This window comes from Quercus lobata, chromosome 5 (genome assembly GCF_001633185.2).
Source record: "Quercus lobata isolate SW786 chromosome 5, ValleyOak3.0 Primary Assembly, whole genome shotgun sequence".
NCBI lineage: Eukaryota > Viridiplantae > Streptophyta > Magnoliopsida > Fagales > Fagaceae > Quercus > Quercus lobata.
The window spans coordinates 72,071,791-72,089,378 of NC_044908.1; the positions used below are offsets into that span (position 1 = coordinate 72,071,791).

The 17,588-nt window shown below is 32.7% G+C and overlaps 1 protein-coding gene across 1 annotated transcript; it reads left to right on the forward strand.

Moving 5' to 3' along the window:
- Positions 1-774: 774 nt before the first annotated feature.
- LOC115991071 (lysM domain receptor-like kinase 3) lies at positions 775-12,181 on the forward strand. The gene is made up of 12 exons (XM_031114820.1): positions 775-1,405; positions 6,490-6,517; positions 6,815-6,822; positions 6,947-7,114; positions 8,365-8,567; positions 8,940-9,029; positions 9,551-9,644; positions 9,734-9,885; positions 10,007-10,098; positions 11,320-11,458; positions 11,555-11,653; positions 11,738-12,181. The coding sequence occupies exons 1-12, from the start codon at positions 775-777 to the stop codon at positions 11,900-11,902; spliced, it is 1,869 nt and encodes a 622-aa protein (XP_030970680.1). The 3' UTR covers positions 11,903-12,181.
- The last annotated feature ends 5,407 nt before the right edge of the window (positions 12,182-17,588 follow it).

A 17,588-nucleotide genomic window follows, 5' to 3' on the forward strand; every position in this document is an offset into this window, starting at 1 on the left:
ATATGCAATTACCAGTGTGTGATAAATAATAATCACTACCCTTTTCTCATTAGTCACAGTATAGCTGCTTCCAAACAAGGAGGTTTCATTGACAGTGAGTGAAGGTGATTTTGATTTTTGAGATTTGTGGCTAAGATAATAGCATATAAAAAATGAGAATACTGGGTGATCATTCTATGATTAGTGGAGTATTAATTAATTTAAACCAATATAATAGGAGAGATTTGGGCTTAAAAGTTATTGATTTGACTCAATTAGGAATTAAAAAGAAAAGCTAGTATGTGAGACTAGGGCCTGCTAGGGACTTGTTTTTCTTCTTCTTCTTCTTCTTTTTTCTTTTTTTTTTTTAATTTTTTTTTAGGCAAAAGTAATTTAATAAGCCTATCTCCCTACTTGACCCAATAGAACCCAGTCTTAATTCAGGGTTTGATACTTTATATTAATTATTCTCTTCCCATTATAACGCTCTGAAATTGAATTCTTCTTTCTAAACAATTCAAGGTTTTATTTATTTAAAATTTTATTTTTAAATTAAAAAAAAAAACCCATTAAAGACATAATTTTCTAACCAACTAATCATGGACTAAGGCTGTAAGGCATGACCGCAATGACAAACTATGAATTGTACCCCCATTAAAATAAACAAAAATAGACCATTCCATCACATACCAAAACCCCAAAACCAATAAATCCATTCAGCCTATGTTTCCATCTTCAAATGCTTTCCAACCTCTCACAAAACTTCCCAACTTCTCTCTCTCTCCCTAAACTAAAATGATCCTACTTCCAAAGAGAAATCTAGCAATCACACTCTTTTCCTTCCATATCTTTCTCTCTTTAATTCTCAAAACCCAAGCCAAGTGCAACACTGGTTGTCACCTTGCTATAGCCTCATATTATGTGCGGCAAGGTACAAACCTATCATATATTAGCGATCTCTTTAGCCAACAAGTACCTGAAATTCTCAAATACAATCCCAAAGTAACTAACAAAGATAGCATCAACACTGGTATTCGTCTTAACGTACCCTTTTCATGTGATTGCTTAAATGGTGACTTTTTGGGCCACACTTTTACTTACATAACCCAATTTGGTGATACCTATGACTCAATTGCTAAATTTCCATACTCTAACCTCACCAACAAGGATTGGTTGCAAAGAGTGAATAGTTATCAACCAACTCGGATACCGGACTATGTTCCAATCAATGTCACGGTTAATTGCTCGTGTGGAGACCGAGACGTGTCAAAAGATTATGCGTTGTTTGCCACGTATCCACTCCGGCCGGGTGAGGATTTGTCCTCCGTGGCGGCGGAGTCCGGTGTCCCAGCCCATTTGCTAGAGTTGTACAACCCGGAGTCCAATTTCAGTGCTGGGAATGGTCTGGTGTTTGTGCCGGCAAAAGGTTAGTAATCAAAGTCACAAGTCATAGTAAAAAAAAGTGATGAACATATGACATTTTCTATTACTTGTATATATGCATGTGTGCGTGTGATTTAAGTTTGAACACTTCACAAAAACAAAAACAAAAAAACAAAAGGGTTGGCACCAATGAAAGCTTGAGTGAACATAAGTTGATTGGGCTGGTTGGTATGGTTGTGATCAGTATAGGTTTTGATCAGAGAGTAAAAGAGTAAAATCTAGATGAGCCACATGAAAGCTTATAGTAATTTTGTTATTTTCCATGACTCACGGCCAGTGGAAGATGACACCATAGAGTTAGGCAAATGAATCATGAAAATCACTGAGTTTCGTACTTTTTTCTTGGTTGGCATTTCGGCTTGTTCAAAAAATGACAATCACTGAAGACTAGGACCAGTCTGAGTTCTACCTTCTTCAGTCAAAAAGGACCAGTCTGAGTTGGCCTCGTCAACACGGTATTGACTACTATTTACATTTTACAGTCACTGCGTATAGGACCATCTATTTAAGAAGATATCATTTTGCTTTTAGCGTATTCCATGCTTAACAGCTTTGATATGGACAAGCAGATAACAAAAAATTATTTGATAATTGAATCATATACGTATGCTTTTGAAAAGATCATGATTAATTAAAAATTTATTAAAATATAAAATAAGAATATTAAGAATAAAATAAGAATAGGTGAGAGAGAAATAACACATAGGGATTATCGTAGCATTTTATTGCAATCTTAAACAGCTACATACTACTGTTGAGTTTTGTATATTACAATCTTTTTTTATTTTAATTTTTAAGATCGATACAATCTAAACAACTCATGAAGAATATATATGGTTTATTTATTAATATAATACTAGGTAGGTTAAACCTTAGGCTTACAACAAAATTGTAATATAAATTAGGACTACTAGTACAATTAATATATAAGACTAAATTTTTTGGTACAATATGGACTAGGATTATGCGACATGTTTGGAACCCTGAACCTATAACTCTAACATGTTCGGGAAAAAAGATAAACACAAGAATCCAATGACGTTCATCATTACCTATTTTAGTTTTTGTGTACAAGTTAATGCGGCATGACTAAAGAATTATGCTTATTTTGGAGCCAAGTTGCAGCTAATAAAAAATTGATGAAATTCGATGAATATCCCATTTATTAATGAAAAATTATTGCTCAAACTGTATATTATATATGCCCTATATTCGGGTTCCACATTATATAATTACTCCTTATTGTGTACTTAATATTTTAGTTGGTGTTCAAATTTTAGGAGTGTCTTGTTTTGAAAAATCATTTAGTTTTGGCTGATTAGTTTGACATTTTATTGGTAATTTTCATATTTTAGAAGCTTTCCATTATAACAAGTGATGGTGACATTTTTGGTTACTATTATATTATCAAAGTTATTGAAGTTTTGGAATTAGAAGCCAAAAACATTGTGGGGGATTTGTTTTGTTATGAAGTCTTAGCTGTGTCCTTGCCTCCTTGGGCCCTTTCCAGTGGGGAGAGAGAATTAGAGAAAAGCATTTTTGATTTTTGATAGAACAAAGTCACGGCTCTGATTGTTACTCTCTAATCCAAATGAAAAACAGAATATCAACCTTTATGGCCCAAAAGAATATCAACGGAAAGGGCTCGTCCCGTTTTTTCGGGCGGCTCGTTTTGAGCATCTAAACGGCAGACGGCAGTACCTTTGGGTAGGCAGAACAGGGATAAACGGTGTGCCGTTGAGTGGAGATTAGGATTTATTTTATTTTTATTTAATAATCCATTAGTTGCAACCAGTGGAAGTGGATTTGAACTTTGGATGTATATGTTGGAAGGGATTTACTAACGTGTGCCCTTAAGGTATATATTAGTAAACCATTTTAGGAAACTTTTTATGGAAAAACAAAAAAGTAATTAACTGTTTTGACAGTTTTTTCATGTTCCCGTAAAAACTTTCCTAAAATGAATGGTTAATGTATGCCCTAAGGGTACACATTAACTGGACCCATGTTAGAAATACTAAAATGTGTTAATTCAACTACAAGACTCTTATGAGTTTCAATGATTAAGTAAACTTTTTGAAATTTACAATTGACAATATATATATATACTAACCTTTGAATTTACAATTAACTTTTTGTTTTTATGGAAAAACAAAAAAAGTAATTAACTGATTTGACAGTTTTTTCATGTTCCCTGTAAAAACTTTCCCAAAATGAATAGTTAATGTATGCCCTAAGGATACACATTAACTGGACCCATGTTAGAAATACTAAAATGTGTTAATTCATACAAGACTTTTGAGTTTCAATGATTAAGTAAACTTTTTGAAATTTACAATTGACAATATATATATACTAACCTTTGAGCACGAGTATGTGCGTAAGAGACTCTTTTATTTTTTTTGGTAACGATTAATGTAAGGGCAGCATTTCGTCCTTAAGCCCAAACGAGATGGACCAAGGCCCAAAGAGCCCAAAATAATGAATTTGTAGAGGATGGGCTAAAAACTGAACTTTAATGAGTTTCGACAACGATCATAATAGGCTAGTTGTAGCTTGAAAGCATAAATGAACAATTTTGGGTAAGGAAAATCCTCCTCGGCAATGTCCAAGGAAGGTGGTTCTTATGTATTTATCTTAGACTTAACCACAATTACACTTCTTGAGTGCATAGTGATTTTTCTACAGATTGTCTGATGATCCCTTTACAATGGGATTTTCTTCTTTATATTCCCCTTCAGTACTTCATCTCAGCCCTTCACGTATAGATCAGATTGCTGGCTTAGATACTAATCCCATCAGCACCTTCCTGAAGTTCCTGGAAATAGTTGTAAGGCTAAAAATCACTGTTCAGATATCAACTCCACATAAATGCAATTAGAGAGTTTGCTGCAGAGTATTCAATGTAGTAGTAACAGCTTTCTCTTAGATATTTCTCAGCCTCCCTTTGTCCTACCCCCTCCCAATATTTATCTTTTTCAATAGAGTCGCCTGGAGTGTTGCTCTAGATGGCAAATCGGGCCTTCTGACCTCTGTTTTGCTTAGTCCGAGGAGGCATTCCTCCTTGAATACCTCCATAAACCTTTCTGGTCATAGTCCTTCCATAACTCACTAATTTGTACTCCTTCACTAACATCTCCTTGTTCTCGGATTACTAAACGTCCTTGGACAAGGCCCATGACCCAATATACATTCCTGGGCCTTATATCTCTACATTTAATAATTTGCATCTATTATAATTTAGAAATATATATTTTTATTTTTCAAACAAATAAAAATGATAAACTTTAGAGATAAACAGTAATTGTAATTTCTTTTTTGAACGTGAAAGGAAAAAAATTCTAAATTTTAGGAATTCTCTTTTTGAATTCAAAATGAAATTTATTAGTTGACATGATTGTATTTCTAAATGAAGTTACCCTTCATTAATAAGGATATTTTAAAACCATATAAAAGTCCAGTTGAAAGAGGTGAATCCTCTTATATACATAATAAAGATATATATAATTTTACATCGATAACTGGGGGTTTAGGATTTGAATCATGAAAGTTTTTGTTGAAAATATCAAGAAGTGTAAGTTGAGTTATCAGGTTCTTGGCATAAATAATTTATTATTATTGGCGGTGAGGATAGCATGGCTATTTTCCCGTTGTACCGAATAAATTCTAGTGAAGTGGGGACATTTGGTAGAATTATAGGCCTTATTTTTCTTGTTTGTTTTCTTCAGAAAAGCTAGTGTAAGGTGATGTAATATCTGTGTGGAGTTTGATCTACTGTGTTAGTTATGTTGGAAGTTTGGAGGCTGATAAAAAAGGGAAAAATTGGTGTAGTTACAATTAGTGGATATATTTCCAATATTTGACAATACACTAGGTGTGTTTGTTTGCTTTTTATCTTTTGTCTTAGTTTTATTTTAAATAATATAACTTTTAGTTTCTATTTTTTATTTTTTTTATACAAGATAAAATTTCTACTCTAGTCTAATCTAGGTGTATATGTGTGTGAAGTTCTCTCTTGGAGACTTCTACTTTTAGCTTCTTGAAAATAAGCTGCTTTGAACTTTTTATCTCACATTTCTGTTTAGGGTTCACTTATTTTGTTAAAACTAAAAAGTTTTTGCTGAAAGTACTATAAATAAAAATAAAAGTTAGTTGAAATAGTATAGTGAGACTCATGAATAATACCAAAAAGTGTTAGCTGAAATAGTATAGTGGGACTCATGAATAATATCAAAAAGTGCAGTGAGACCTATGAATAGTACCAAAAATAAGTTAAATAGTAAAATAAGTTGGCAAAATTAAACATGCCAAACACACACATTAATTTTATAAACTTATAATTGTAATTTTACTTGTCCTATAGCCCAAGTAATGGGGCTGACATATGTATCCCTGTAACTCCTTTTATAGCTGTCATAAATCATAATAAAACAAAGTCAAATTGTCAACTTTGCGGATGTAGGGTGTTTTTTAATTTTTAATTCAAAAGTTGGAAAGGGGAGATTTAAACTTAACATTTCATTTGTAAACACTAAAATATGCAAGTTAAGTTATAACTCTTAGCTACGTGGACGCAGTCCTAATTCTGAGTGAACTGCGCAAATTTTGGCATTTGTGTGTGTATAGGTATTCCACAGATTTTTTGTTTGTGCATGTATCCCATAGATCTAGGTTAGGTTTGTGCGTTCTAACAATAACACCCTAGCTCTAAGATGGGACATGTGAAATATGAGTACCACCTTGACACACATAAATGTTGGCTTTACAAGCTATGTCACGATTTATAGTTGAATAGTTCGACGCACTAGAGGCACATTAATTGTTTCCAAATAACTGAGTATTTTTGTTTATAAAAAGTGGATGTATTAGTTAAATCCTTTTGGGTATACTGCTGAGTTACTTTGTTGTAGAACATGTAGGATAAAAACTTAGGCTGAACAATCTGCTCCAGCTGCATAACATATATTAGTAGCTATATGGTCTTTGATCTTCAAAGCATCTCACTTATTCATGGTATAAACATTGCTAGCAATCATTCTGAAGCTTTGGCTTATTTTTATTTTGCAGATGAATACGGAAACTATCCACCTCTAAAGTAAGTCATATCATCTTGACATGCTCTCAAATTGAGACGAATTTTATATTGCTGCTTTAAGCTTCAAACACTTATTCAAGTTGACTAATTATCACATACCATTTTCTTTTCTTTTTTTCCTGTTTTTTGCAGAACAGGTGATTGAGTCTTCTCTGAAAATTTCTTTAATGTTGATTATCTGTCCTCCCTTTTGCTGTATGGGATTGAACATGATAGGCAGAGATGGGCCTTGGTGTTATTTCTGATTAACTACCTCTTATTCCAAAAGCTTAAGTTAGAGACAGGGTTTGAGTTCAGGATTACTTGTTCTGATATCATCATAAACTACCATTTATCCCAAAAGCTTATACTAATAGGAAAGAGAAGATTTAATCACTTAACTATTATTCCAAAAATTTCAAGCTTACATTGTTGTGGTGGTATTCTAAGCAGGTATTTCAAGTGGAGCCATTGCTGGCATATCTATAGCAGCAGTGGGTGGTGCTTCAATTTTGGCTTTAAGTCTGTATTTGGGGATTTATAGAAGGAAAAAGAAGGTTGTGGAAGCATCAACTCTCCCTGCAGTATCCCAATACCAGTATGTTCGACATAGACTTGGTAATACTTCTGCTTTGATGAACTATCTCATCGATTGTATTTATTTTTAGAAAGAAAATTTAAAATGATCATGATAAGTGTCACCCATTTCTATATTAGTAATGATAAGAGTTAAATGTCATGAATGTTTTAGATAAGTGATAAAAGCAAATTAATTTACTGTCATGAATTCAAAAATATATTTTTGGAACACGCTCTTCGTCTGCATATTTTTCCATGCTTTGATATTCATCCATCACATATATTTTATATCTCAACTTTTGAGAATCCTGAATTTGGAAGAACAGATACTTCAAAAGCAGGATGTAAAACCAGAAAATCACGAAGAGCTTGGAAAGAAAATTCGAGAGAGAAAAGAAAACTGTATTCACTAATCAAGAATTTGTTACAAGCAGTCACAAAATCAACTACAATCTACTTATATACATGAAAACAGAGGCTGAGACTTTTGGCGCCTAAAATCACAAACTAACTCTCAAACCTTCTACCAATAATACAATGACAGGTGGCACAATAAATAACTAACTCCTACTAAATCAAACGGTGCGTTTTCCTTTCCTTTTCTTCTTTGCCGTTTTACACTTAGACTCTCTGTCACTGTTGTCGTTTTGCACCTCTTGCCGTTTTAACTCCTTCAGCTTCAACACAGGATCATTGGACACAAAGAATTTAATCAGTTACGTAAGAGCGTTTACACCTTCATTTTATAGCACATTGGATGTGTTGAAGCTTAGTTCTGGGAATTGCCTCAATTCATGAAACATACACCCCATTTACCATATGCATCCAACCACAATTGTGTTTCTAATAAAGCCTTATAATGAGGCATGCCTCAAGATGTTGACGCTGAATGCCTTCAAAAGCAGAGCCAAACTTCAAAGCTAGGTATCCCTTTGTGCCTATTGCTTTATTGCCTTCTAGTTTCTTGGCCACCACCTCTTGCCTAGGCCTTAATGGCCATGATTATAGTTTAGTTACATCAAGGCTTATTTGACAGCCCTACTAGCTCATCCGTCATTGAGTCAAACTTTTTTAGGTTCCAATGGGAAAGCATATAAAGATTGCATAAGGGTCTATCACCAGTATCATAATTAGCATTGCTTGATCATGGTTCTCTCACATTTGGACAAAATTTAGAATCATATATAGTGAGTTCTTTCTTGCAATGACATAGATTTTGTACACTATTAGATGTCAAATTTTAATTATTGACATTTTAGTAATTGATATGTCCTTATCCCATGAAATAGGTTCTGGAAGTATCCCGGAGAAAGCTTCAGAATCAGCTGCTTTTGCTGGTGCTCCTTCGCAGGGGCTTACAGGTAGTAGTGTTTACAAATCAGTTGAGTTCTCATATGAAGAGCTTGCAAAAGCTACTGAATACTTCAGCCAGGATAATAAGATTGGGCAAGGTGGCTTTGGATCCGTTTACTATGCAGAACTAAGAGGAGAGGTTTGTTCAATCTTACATTCTTGTCTTGCTGTCATATTTCAGAAACCAAGTCCTATATTCCATTCAAAGTTTCAAACCATGATATAACATGAGCCCTTTAAAGGTCCACGAACATCTCTGATGCCATATAAAATTTCTTGGCATTTTGGAAGAGACATCCATATTGTCAGAACTTAAGAATAAAATCATATAAACTCAAAACATTGTATGTCATAATAGTCCTCTTCAATTCAGAAACCACGCAATTTTTTCACACTTGCTCTAATATCATGATAAGCTACTACTAATCCCAAAAGCTTAAGCTATAAGGAATGGTAAATTTAGTCATTAAAACCATTATTCTAATGATTCTTTCCTCCTATTATCATGCAGAAAGCTGCAATTAAGAAGATGGACATGCAAGCATCAAAAGAATTTCTTGCTGAACTGAAGGTTTTAACTCATGTTCATCACTTGAACCTGGTAATATTCTTTCCCTGTAATTTTATTCATCACTTCAATTTATTTTTGCAGATTTAACATGATCAAAGTCAAAATAAATCTGACTACTAACTGAGGTTTCGTGCCAACTTGGTTTGAGAATTTAGAGCAGATTATACATTAGAAAACTCAGTCAGAATCATCTTCATCCGTGGCTGATGGATTCTGTACCTTGTGCAATAATATTGTAACTAGTTACCTATGATTCATATTCTAAAGTTAATGTATATGACATGCATAAGTTCTTGGCTTACGTTATTATTTGAACTTCATTGACATAATGCTCATTGATTTGACACTTTTCTGATGAGAAAAGCTAGCTTTAAACTTGGGATAGAGATAACTATTAAAAACTTACCGTGAAACAGGAATTTTAGTCAAACCTGTATTTGCTTTCTGTGATTGCTTAGTTAATATCAAATTGCCTATTTTGCCCAAATACCAGTAGCATTGTTCAATTATCTTAAAGTGATTGTTTGGTTCTCTGTTAAAACTTCATGCAGGTTCGCTTAATAGGATATTGTGTTGAAGGCTCCCTATTCCTTGTTTATGAGTATATCGAGAATGGCAACTTAAGTCAACATCTGCGCGGCTCAGGTGAGAATTGTAATGCATCTACTTCCTGAAGTGAACATCTCATTCTATCAATGTTTGTTCATGGCTGTATATTATATTTTGGTTTTCAGGGAGGGATCCATTGCCATGGCAAACTAGAGTGAAAATTGCATTGGATTCAGCTAGAGGACTTGAATACATCCATGAGCATACTATTCCAGTCTACATCCACCGTGATATTAAATCGGCAAATATACTAATTGACAAGAACTTCAGGGGAAAGGTAGTGAGAGTGCTTGTTTTGATGTAGTAGACACTGAAATCACTTCTTTTTTTCCTTCTTTGTTTTAATGGTGTCACTGAAGTAACTTTCATTATTCCAAAATTTACTCTTTTTGGTACAGGTTGCAGATTTTGGGCTAACAAAATTGACTGAATATGGAAGTACTTCGCTGCCCACACGTCTTGTGGGTACATTCGGATACATGCCTCCAGAGTAAGAATTTACTTTTTTCTTTTTCTTTATTTTTTTCTTTTTGAACTTTTCATTATTTATTTTTTTACTCTTTTGAAACAGAAATTCTGAATTTTCACATTAGAAAATGGTGTAATTAGTCTTACATATTCATGAACAAAAAAGAATTACACTGAACCCCTGGTGCATTTACTGCGCTTACATGCTTGAGTCTTTCTTTTGCTAACTTTGTAGACAAGATAGGTAGCTTTTGCTTAGCAGTGTTTAGCTGCAAGGATAGCTTTGTTCTTCATTATCTGAATCATACAAAGAATAAGAAGCAGTATCTATAAACACAATCCTTTAAGTTTAGATTGGAAAAAGAAAATCAATTAGTTTTCTCCTCCTCCATGGATGAGCTTAAATTGTGGACATTATATTTGGGTATATACCAAGATACCACTAATAGGAAATATATTTCAAATCTCTCATCTATATAATATCTAAAAGCCAACTCAAGTTGCCCCCTATCCATTTTTTATTCATAAAAAAAATCTAAAAACTGAAACATAGTATTTATTGTTGTATGGATCCTTCTAAACAACTTCAACCTAGCATTTCAGTCCATTCAGTTCATTTAGATCCATTTCCATCAACTTCGGTTCATTCAGTCCATTTCAATATATTCGGTCAGTTCAGTCCAACTCAGTTCACTTCAGTCTATTTGGTCCATTCAGTCCATTTCGTTTCCCTTCAGTCCACTTTGGTCCAATTCGGTCTATTTCATTTACCTTATGTCTATTTCGGTGCACTTTTGGTCTATTTTGGACTACTTGGGTCTTAAATTGATTCTTTTCATAGATTTTCTTATTCAGTTTTGGGCTCAAAATTTTTTTTCTTAATTTTTGGGTTGAAAAGCAGGAATTTTTATTCTACTAGGCCAAACTCTTAAGTTTTAGGCAAAAACATACAAAGAAAGTAGGTATTAGAAATTAGAGATATAGGCTCTAAAAAGTAATAAAAATGATAAATATTTAAGAGATTACCTTAAAATTCAATTTTTAATAATATAGGCATTATACATATATTTGGAAAGAAAAATAAATGCTAAAATAGAAAATACTTTTATATAACACATATACTATTTAACCTAAAAATTTACATTTTCTTCTTATAAAATAATTATATTACATTTTCCAACGTTGCGTGGGTTTGTGACTTGTACAAAAAATAGTTGAACTGAATGCAGCATTTTGTGTGCAGATATGCTCAATGTGGTGATGTTTCCCCAAAGATAGATGTATATGCTTTTGGAGTAGTCCTCTATGAACTAATATCCGGGAAGGAAGCTATTGTCAAGACAAATGAATATGTTCCTAAATCAATTGGACTTGTTGCTTTGGTTGATTACTCTGCCCTTCTTCTTCTTACTATTTATGTAGTTTGAGAAATGCTTAAATGAGAATTTACCCAAATTTTATCTATTGATATGATTCAGTTTGAAGATGTTCTTAGCCAGTCTGATTCAGAAGAAGATCTTCGTAAACTTGTGGACCCTAGACTTGGTGATAATTGCCCATTTGACTCGGTCCGGAAGGTGATTTCTCATTCACAATAAACATGCAAATTATGGACTATCAAACTTATTTCTAAAAAGCTATTATGGCTGATTTGGTTGCAGATTATCCAGCTTGCCAAAGCTTGTACACAAGAAACTCCTCAACTAAGGCCAAGCATGAGGTCTATAGTGGTTGCACTAATGACACTTTCATCTTCAACTGAGGATTGGGATGTTGGTTTTTTCTATGAAAACCATGCTCTAGTCCATCTAATGACCGGAAGATAACCATGAAGACTCATGCTCATTAGTGATGCATGCCTTGATAAATGATAAGTGACCTCATGAAGAAAAAGTCCTAATTAACAATTGTTTTGGATATGTCCATCCTCTATAAATATCTGTCAATAAGTACCATAGATGATTTGAGAGAAGGCGGAAGAAATGTAGATATTGTGTAGTAGTTTATGTCAATTTGTCTTCAGTTTTTCAAGATTTTTCTGTGCCACCATTCATTGTGAGTTTTTTACCTGGTGTTTATATATCTTTGCTCGGCATATTAATTCATGTTAAGGCATAGAGATGTTCCAACTTCTACTTGAACTTGTTCCTCTAATTCTTTTTTTGGTGAAATGGAGATTAAATTAAATTGGAATAAATTAATTACAACACCGTCTAGAGTAACTAACACCCCATGTATCAGCCAACAATTATGGCTTACAATAACATTAAAAGGGTGCAAATACAACACAAAAGGGTCCAATTACTTCCTGCCTTTAAGCCAAAAGAATTGTGCAATGGTTTCCTTCTCATGTACAAGCTGAAGTTGTACAGCCTCAGTTTGTTCCATTCTTCCTGCTTGCTTAAGTCATGCATCCAGGCCATGGTTTCATTGAGAAATTAGTATTACTTTGGAGGAAACCAACAGGCAGATGCCATTGAAGGAAATGTGTGATCAGCCATAAAATTTGAAAAAATTTTACCTCCAGTTCACTATACGACGGTTGAAAAGACCATCCAGATGTACTTTTTGTCACATAAATTTTTTAACGAATTATGTGACTTTTTTAAATAATAAACGTGTATAATTTTATAGATCGAAGAAAATTCCTCTAAATTAGTTTGAAGGAAAGTTTTGTCCATAAAATTTAGAGGCATCGTATTTAATATTACACTGTTCTTTGATGTCTATGTGTCAGCTGGTATGGATTAAGCATGCCATGCTATAACAAAAATCTAGCAGGAAATCTCATATACAACAAGATGAAAGAGAAGTTTCTCAAGGAAAAAAAAAAAAAAAAAGATGAAAGAGAAACTTTAAAAATTTTGATTTTGTTGCCAAACAATTGAAATATATTGTTCGTTTCATTGAGTCATGTTGGGCCACGTGGTCATTGGGATGACCTCAACTTGGCAAGGGCCCTTACGACCCAAAGGTCAGGAGAATACCCAAACTGTAGTCCGAGCACTATCCAAGCACAAGAGATAATGCCTTGGAGAAATCCGCCTGCTGAACAAACAAAACTTAGCGTCAAGAACAAGTTATGAGGAAGCCACCTCGATAGCAGAAAGGCAGGCCCTCCCTTTTAACAAGCTACTCGATGCACAGGAACAGTAGCTTAGATAGAAGAAGCCACTTATACCTTTTGGGTGGAGGAACCTATGACATGACAGAGATTCCCTCATCATAACCATTCCACTCAAGGAAGAGTATAAATAGGGGGAGAGGAGGAAGAAAAGAGGGTTGGAAAAAAAATTGGGAGAGAGACACAAGAGAATAGAGAGAGAAATTTGTCCTAGGGAGAAGGAAGTCTTGCTCGGACTTCAAAAGGGGGGCTTGGTTGTGATAACCTCCACAGCTGAGCTGAACTTTAGGTAGTTCAGTACTAAAGCATCACCGTAAGATCACAAGTGACACTATCAACTGTTTCCCTGATCCTTCCATTATGGAATAAGCCCAACCCAAGATACAAGTAAATTAGGGGTCTAGGCCCAACCAACCCAAGGTTATTTAGAACGAACCACCATAGATCATAATTAATTTCAGTCAATTATATCATCAATAGTACCACTTGAAACATCAAACAAAAGACCAGATCCAAAATTATCTCTTCCACACAAAAATATTTCTTAGATTCATATTTACTATTCACACAATTTGCTGATAAAGAAAGACAAAAATATATAAAATAAATAAAAATATCAATGACAAAATTACAATTTACAACAACCAATGATTTTCACAAAAGCCAATTACACTATATATCTAATTAGAATTTTCTTTGTTGTTCAATCACAATCTAGGAAAAACTGGGAAAAAATGGGTAAAATAAGAAGAAGGAAGCACACAATAATAATCATTATTTTTCCTTTGTAAAAAATAGTACTACTACTACTACTACTACTACTACTACTACTAATAATATTAATATTAATATTAATATGTACTTATTTCACTTATTAAAGCAAACATATGTTAATATTCCCTAAAAAAAATGTTTATTTAGATGTTCATTTCTATGAATCCTCTTTAAACTTTTCTTGTTTATTCAATTCCTATTATTGTAAATAGTTGTATCACTATTTAAGGGGCTTCTTCGGTTTGGATTCCTCATTTTCATGGTTCTAAAATACCCCATACCATTCACTTATAAGTTTTCATCTAACAAGGATAAATACGTAAAGTAAAACTCTTTATTTTAATAACCCACAAACTCACATATGCTTTGCCAGTTTACAACCCAATAACGTCTGCTCTCATTCTTCTTCAAATTACATAAATTCAATTTCAACCCTACATCCTCTTCTTTCTTCTTCTCATTTTCAACCAAGGAAGTCAATTCCGTATTGTACCGGCTGTACCATTTCAACCAAGGAAGTCAATTTTGTATTGTACCGGCCGGTACGGCCGGTATATATTGTATCGGCCAATGCACCGGTACAGATAACCCCCTTATTTTGTACCGGAAAAAATAACCACCATACCGGCAAAATCCGACTGTTTCGGCCAGTAAATGGATACCAGGCCGAAACATGAAAAGTCTCATTTGAAATGAAAGAAAACAGAGAAGAAGGAGAAAAGGAAGAAGATGACGACGAAGCAGGGGTGGCGCCACGAAGTAGCTTCTTCTTTGTCCGTCTCCACTACTCTGTTATGAATTAATACCTCTCTGTTTTTTTGCTGAACACTTTTCTTCTCTGTCTGTCTCCAGTCTCCACTACTCTGTAAATGACTTAATACACTCTTTTTTTTTTTTTTTTTTTTTTTTTTGCTGAACACTGTTATGTATGTGGTTTCTCACTTTCTCTTTCTTTGCTTTGTATTTCTTTTTGAAGTTTCCTAAGCTCTCCATGTGACTACTGACACTAGCTTTGGATTTGGAAATATTGAAAACTTTTAATTTTTGAATAAAAGATGAATGGAATCCATTACTTCTTTTCAGCTTTAGCCTTTGCATTAACCCAAAAAAAAAAAAAAAAAAAGCTTTGGCCTTTGAGCCCAATGATGTGACATAATGTACGTGTATTGCCGGATTGCCTTTATATTGCAACAAATTTATATTTAGAACAATGCTAATATTACAACATTTTAAATAAATTTTGTCATAATTTGTTGTGTGAGGAGTTGTGAATGATGAAAATGTGAACCCACATACACTCCCAATTTTTTTCACCTCTCACAACTTATCATATAACAAGTTGTGGTAAAAGTTGTGTGAAGTATTATAATACTAATATTGCTATAATATTAAATTTTTTTTTTGGAAATAGATATACTTATACTTATAATTATAAATTATTAAATAATTATTTTAATTTTTAAATTATTAGATGATTTAAATATTTTATTTTATTTGAGGTAAGTGTCCTTCTCATTATTATATATTTATATGTTGATAATTCCATCAAAAAATATAAAAAGTTGCCAATGTGATATATTGAGTTATTAGAAATATAACTTTGTATATTGTATAAAATAGTAAAAAATAGCGGTAAATTCGAAACGGTACATCGATATTGACTGGTATCCGAAATATATCGTACCGCTGGCCAAACCGGTACAGTCTCCGGTATGGTATTGACTTCCTTGGTTTCAGCTCTACATTATCTTCTTTCTTCTACTTTTATATTTGGGTTCTAAACAATTCAGCATAATTTACACAATACAAATGACTTTTCAAGTTCTATCTTCTACATCTCTAATCTAATTAGCAAGTTGTTCTTTCTTTTCTTTATTTAATCATTGACTATTGTTTAAGTTCTTACTTGCCATGGCCACCAATGATACAGAGTTTGAAGTGTGCTTACCCATGGGTGAATGAGATTTTTATAGAGATTCAATGGTATTTGACTATTGTTTATTACCTATCGTGCCTCAAAAATCTACTTTCATTTTTTTTTCTCATCTTTTCCTTCTTCTTTTTTGTTCCTTTGCACCAACATATGTAATTTTTCTTTTTCTTTTAATTTTTTCCATATCTTTTCCTTTTTTTTTGTGTGTTTGGATATTTTCAAACTTTTCAGTTTTCACTCGCACAAACTCTTTTTTTTTTTTGGAAGTTGTCTATAGACTCTATAGAAACTATAAAGCCCAAAAGGAGTCACTTTGGCATAAACCTTTATTTGAGTGTTTGTTCATACTTCATGGGTCTATTCATTTATGTATTTTGTGTTTCAATTTTCATAGTATACCTTTGTCATTTGCATCAACGTGTAATAGGTTTCTTTTTCTTTCTTTTTTTTCTTATCTTTTCCATTTTTGTGTGGATATTTTCAAACTTTTCACTCAAACTCTCAGTAACATATTTCCAAAAATTTTCCCTTTTTATTTTTAAATAGGAATTAATCAAACACAAACAAAACTTGAGGATAATTGTTAAAAAAAAAAAAAAAAAACTTGAGGATAATTTGATAAAATCATATCTTTAACTCCCACATAAAACTAAACTACTTTTTTCAAATCCTAAATTTTAGCCAATTTTATCTCTCTTTTTTTAAAATTGCGGTTTCTTTAAAATTATATTTCAATTCTCACGTTTTTTTTTTTTTTTTTTTACATTTTTTTCCCAAACTTTTAAAAAAAGAGTATTTGAGTTATAAAAATGAAAAAAGAAGAAAGAAAAAAAAAACTAAAGAAAAGAAAGGAAGGAGGGACTAAGGAGTAACCAAATACTCTTTTTTCTATTTGAATTCGGTTACTCCTTAGTCCCTTCTTCCTCCTTTTTTTTTTTAAGAAAGAACTCAAATACTCTTAATTGTTCGGTTACTCTTTTTTTTTTTTTTTAATCTTTTTTCCAAATCGCTTTGGCATAAACCTCTATTTGAGTGTTTGTTCATACTTCATGGGTTTATTCATTTATAAACCATATATCTTTTTTCTGCAATTACAAAATTCACAATCCAAAAAGGAATAATTTTCATTCATTAAACTTTTAGGCTTGAGTTCAAAAAAAAAAAAAAAAAATAGATACACCAAAAAAAATTATTTCGCTTGATATTAAACTTAGAGAATAGGTGGACTTCTCAAACTATATTGATATTCTTGGAGTTTTAAAAAATAAATACTATTTAAATTTTATTTTACTTCAACAAAGCCTTAATTCTATTTCCCGTATGAGTTCATAGATGTCCATATTACAAAAGAAATCTACATCTTTGTGAAAATTAAATATGAGAATGTGAAAGACATTCAAAATTATATATTACACTCAAAATTAGTTATCAATCAATTATAATCCAGCCTAACAATTAAACTAGCCTTTAAGCACGCGATCACACGTGTGCTTATAGACTCTTCTATTTTTTTGCATAAAGATTAATAATTTGTAGAGATTATAATTTGGGATTGCTACATTTTTCAACCACAAAAAAACTTAGGAGTGTGATGACTATTATGCGTTTGTGGGTGAAATAATTTTTTCATCACACCCCTAGGTTTTCATCACACTCCAAGGTTTATTTATTTATTTATTTT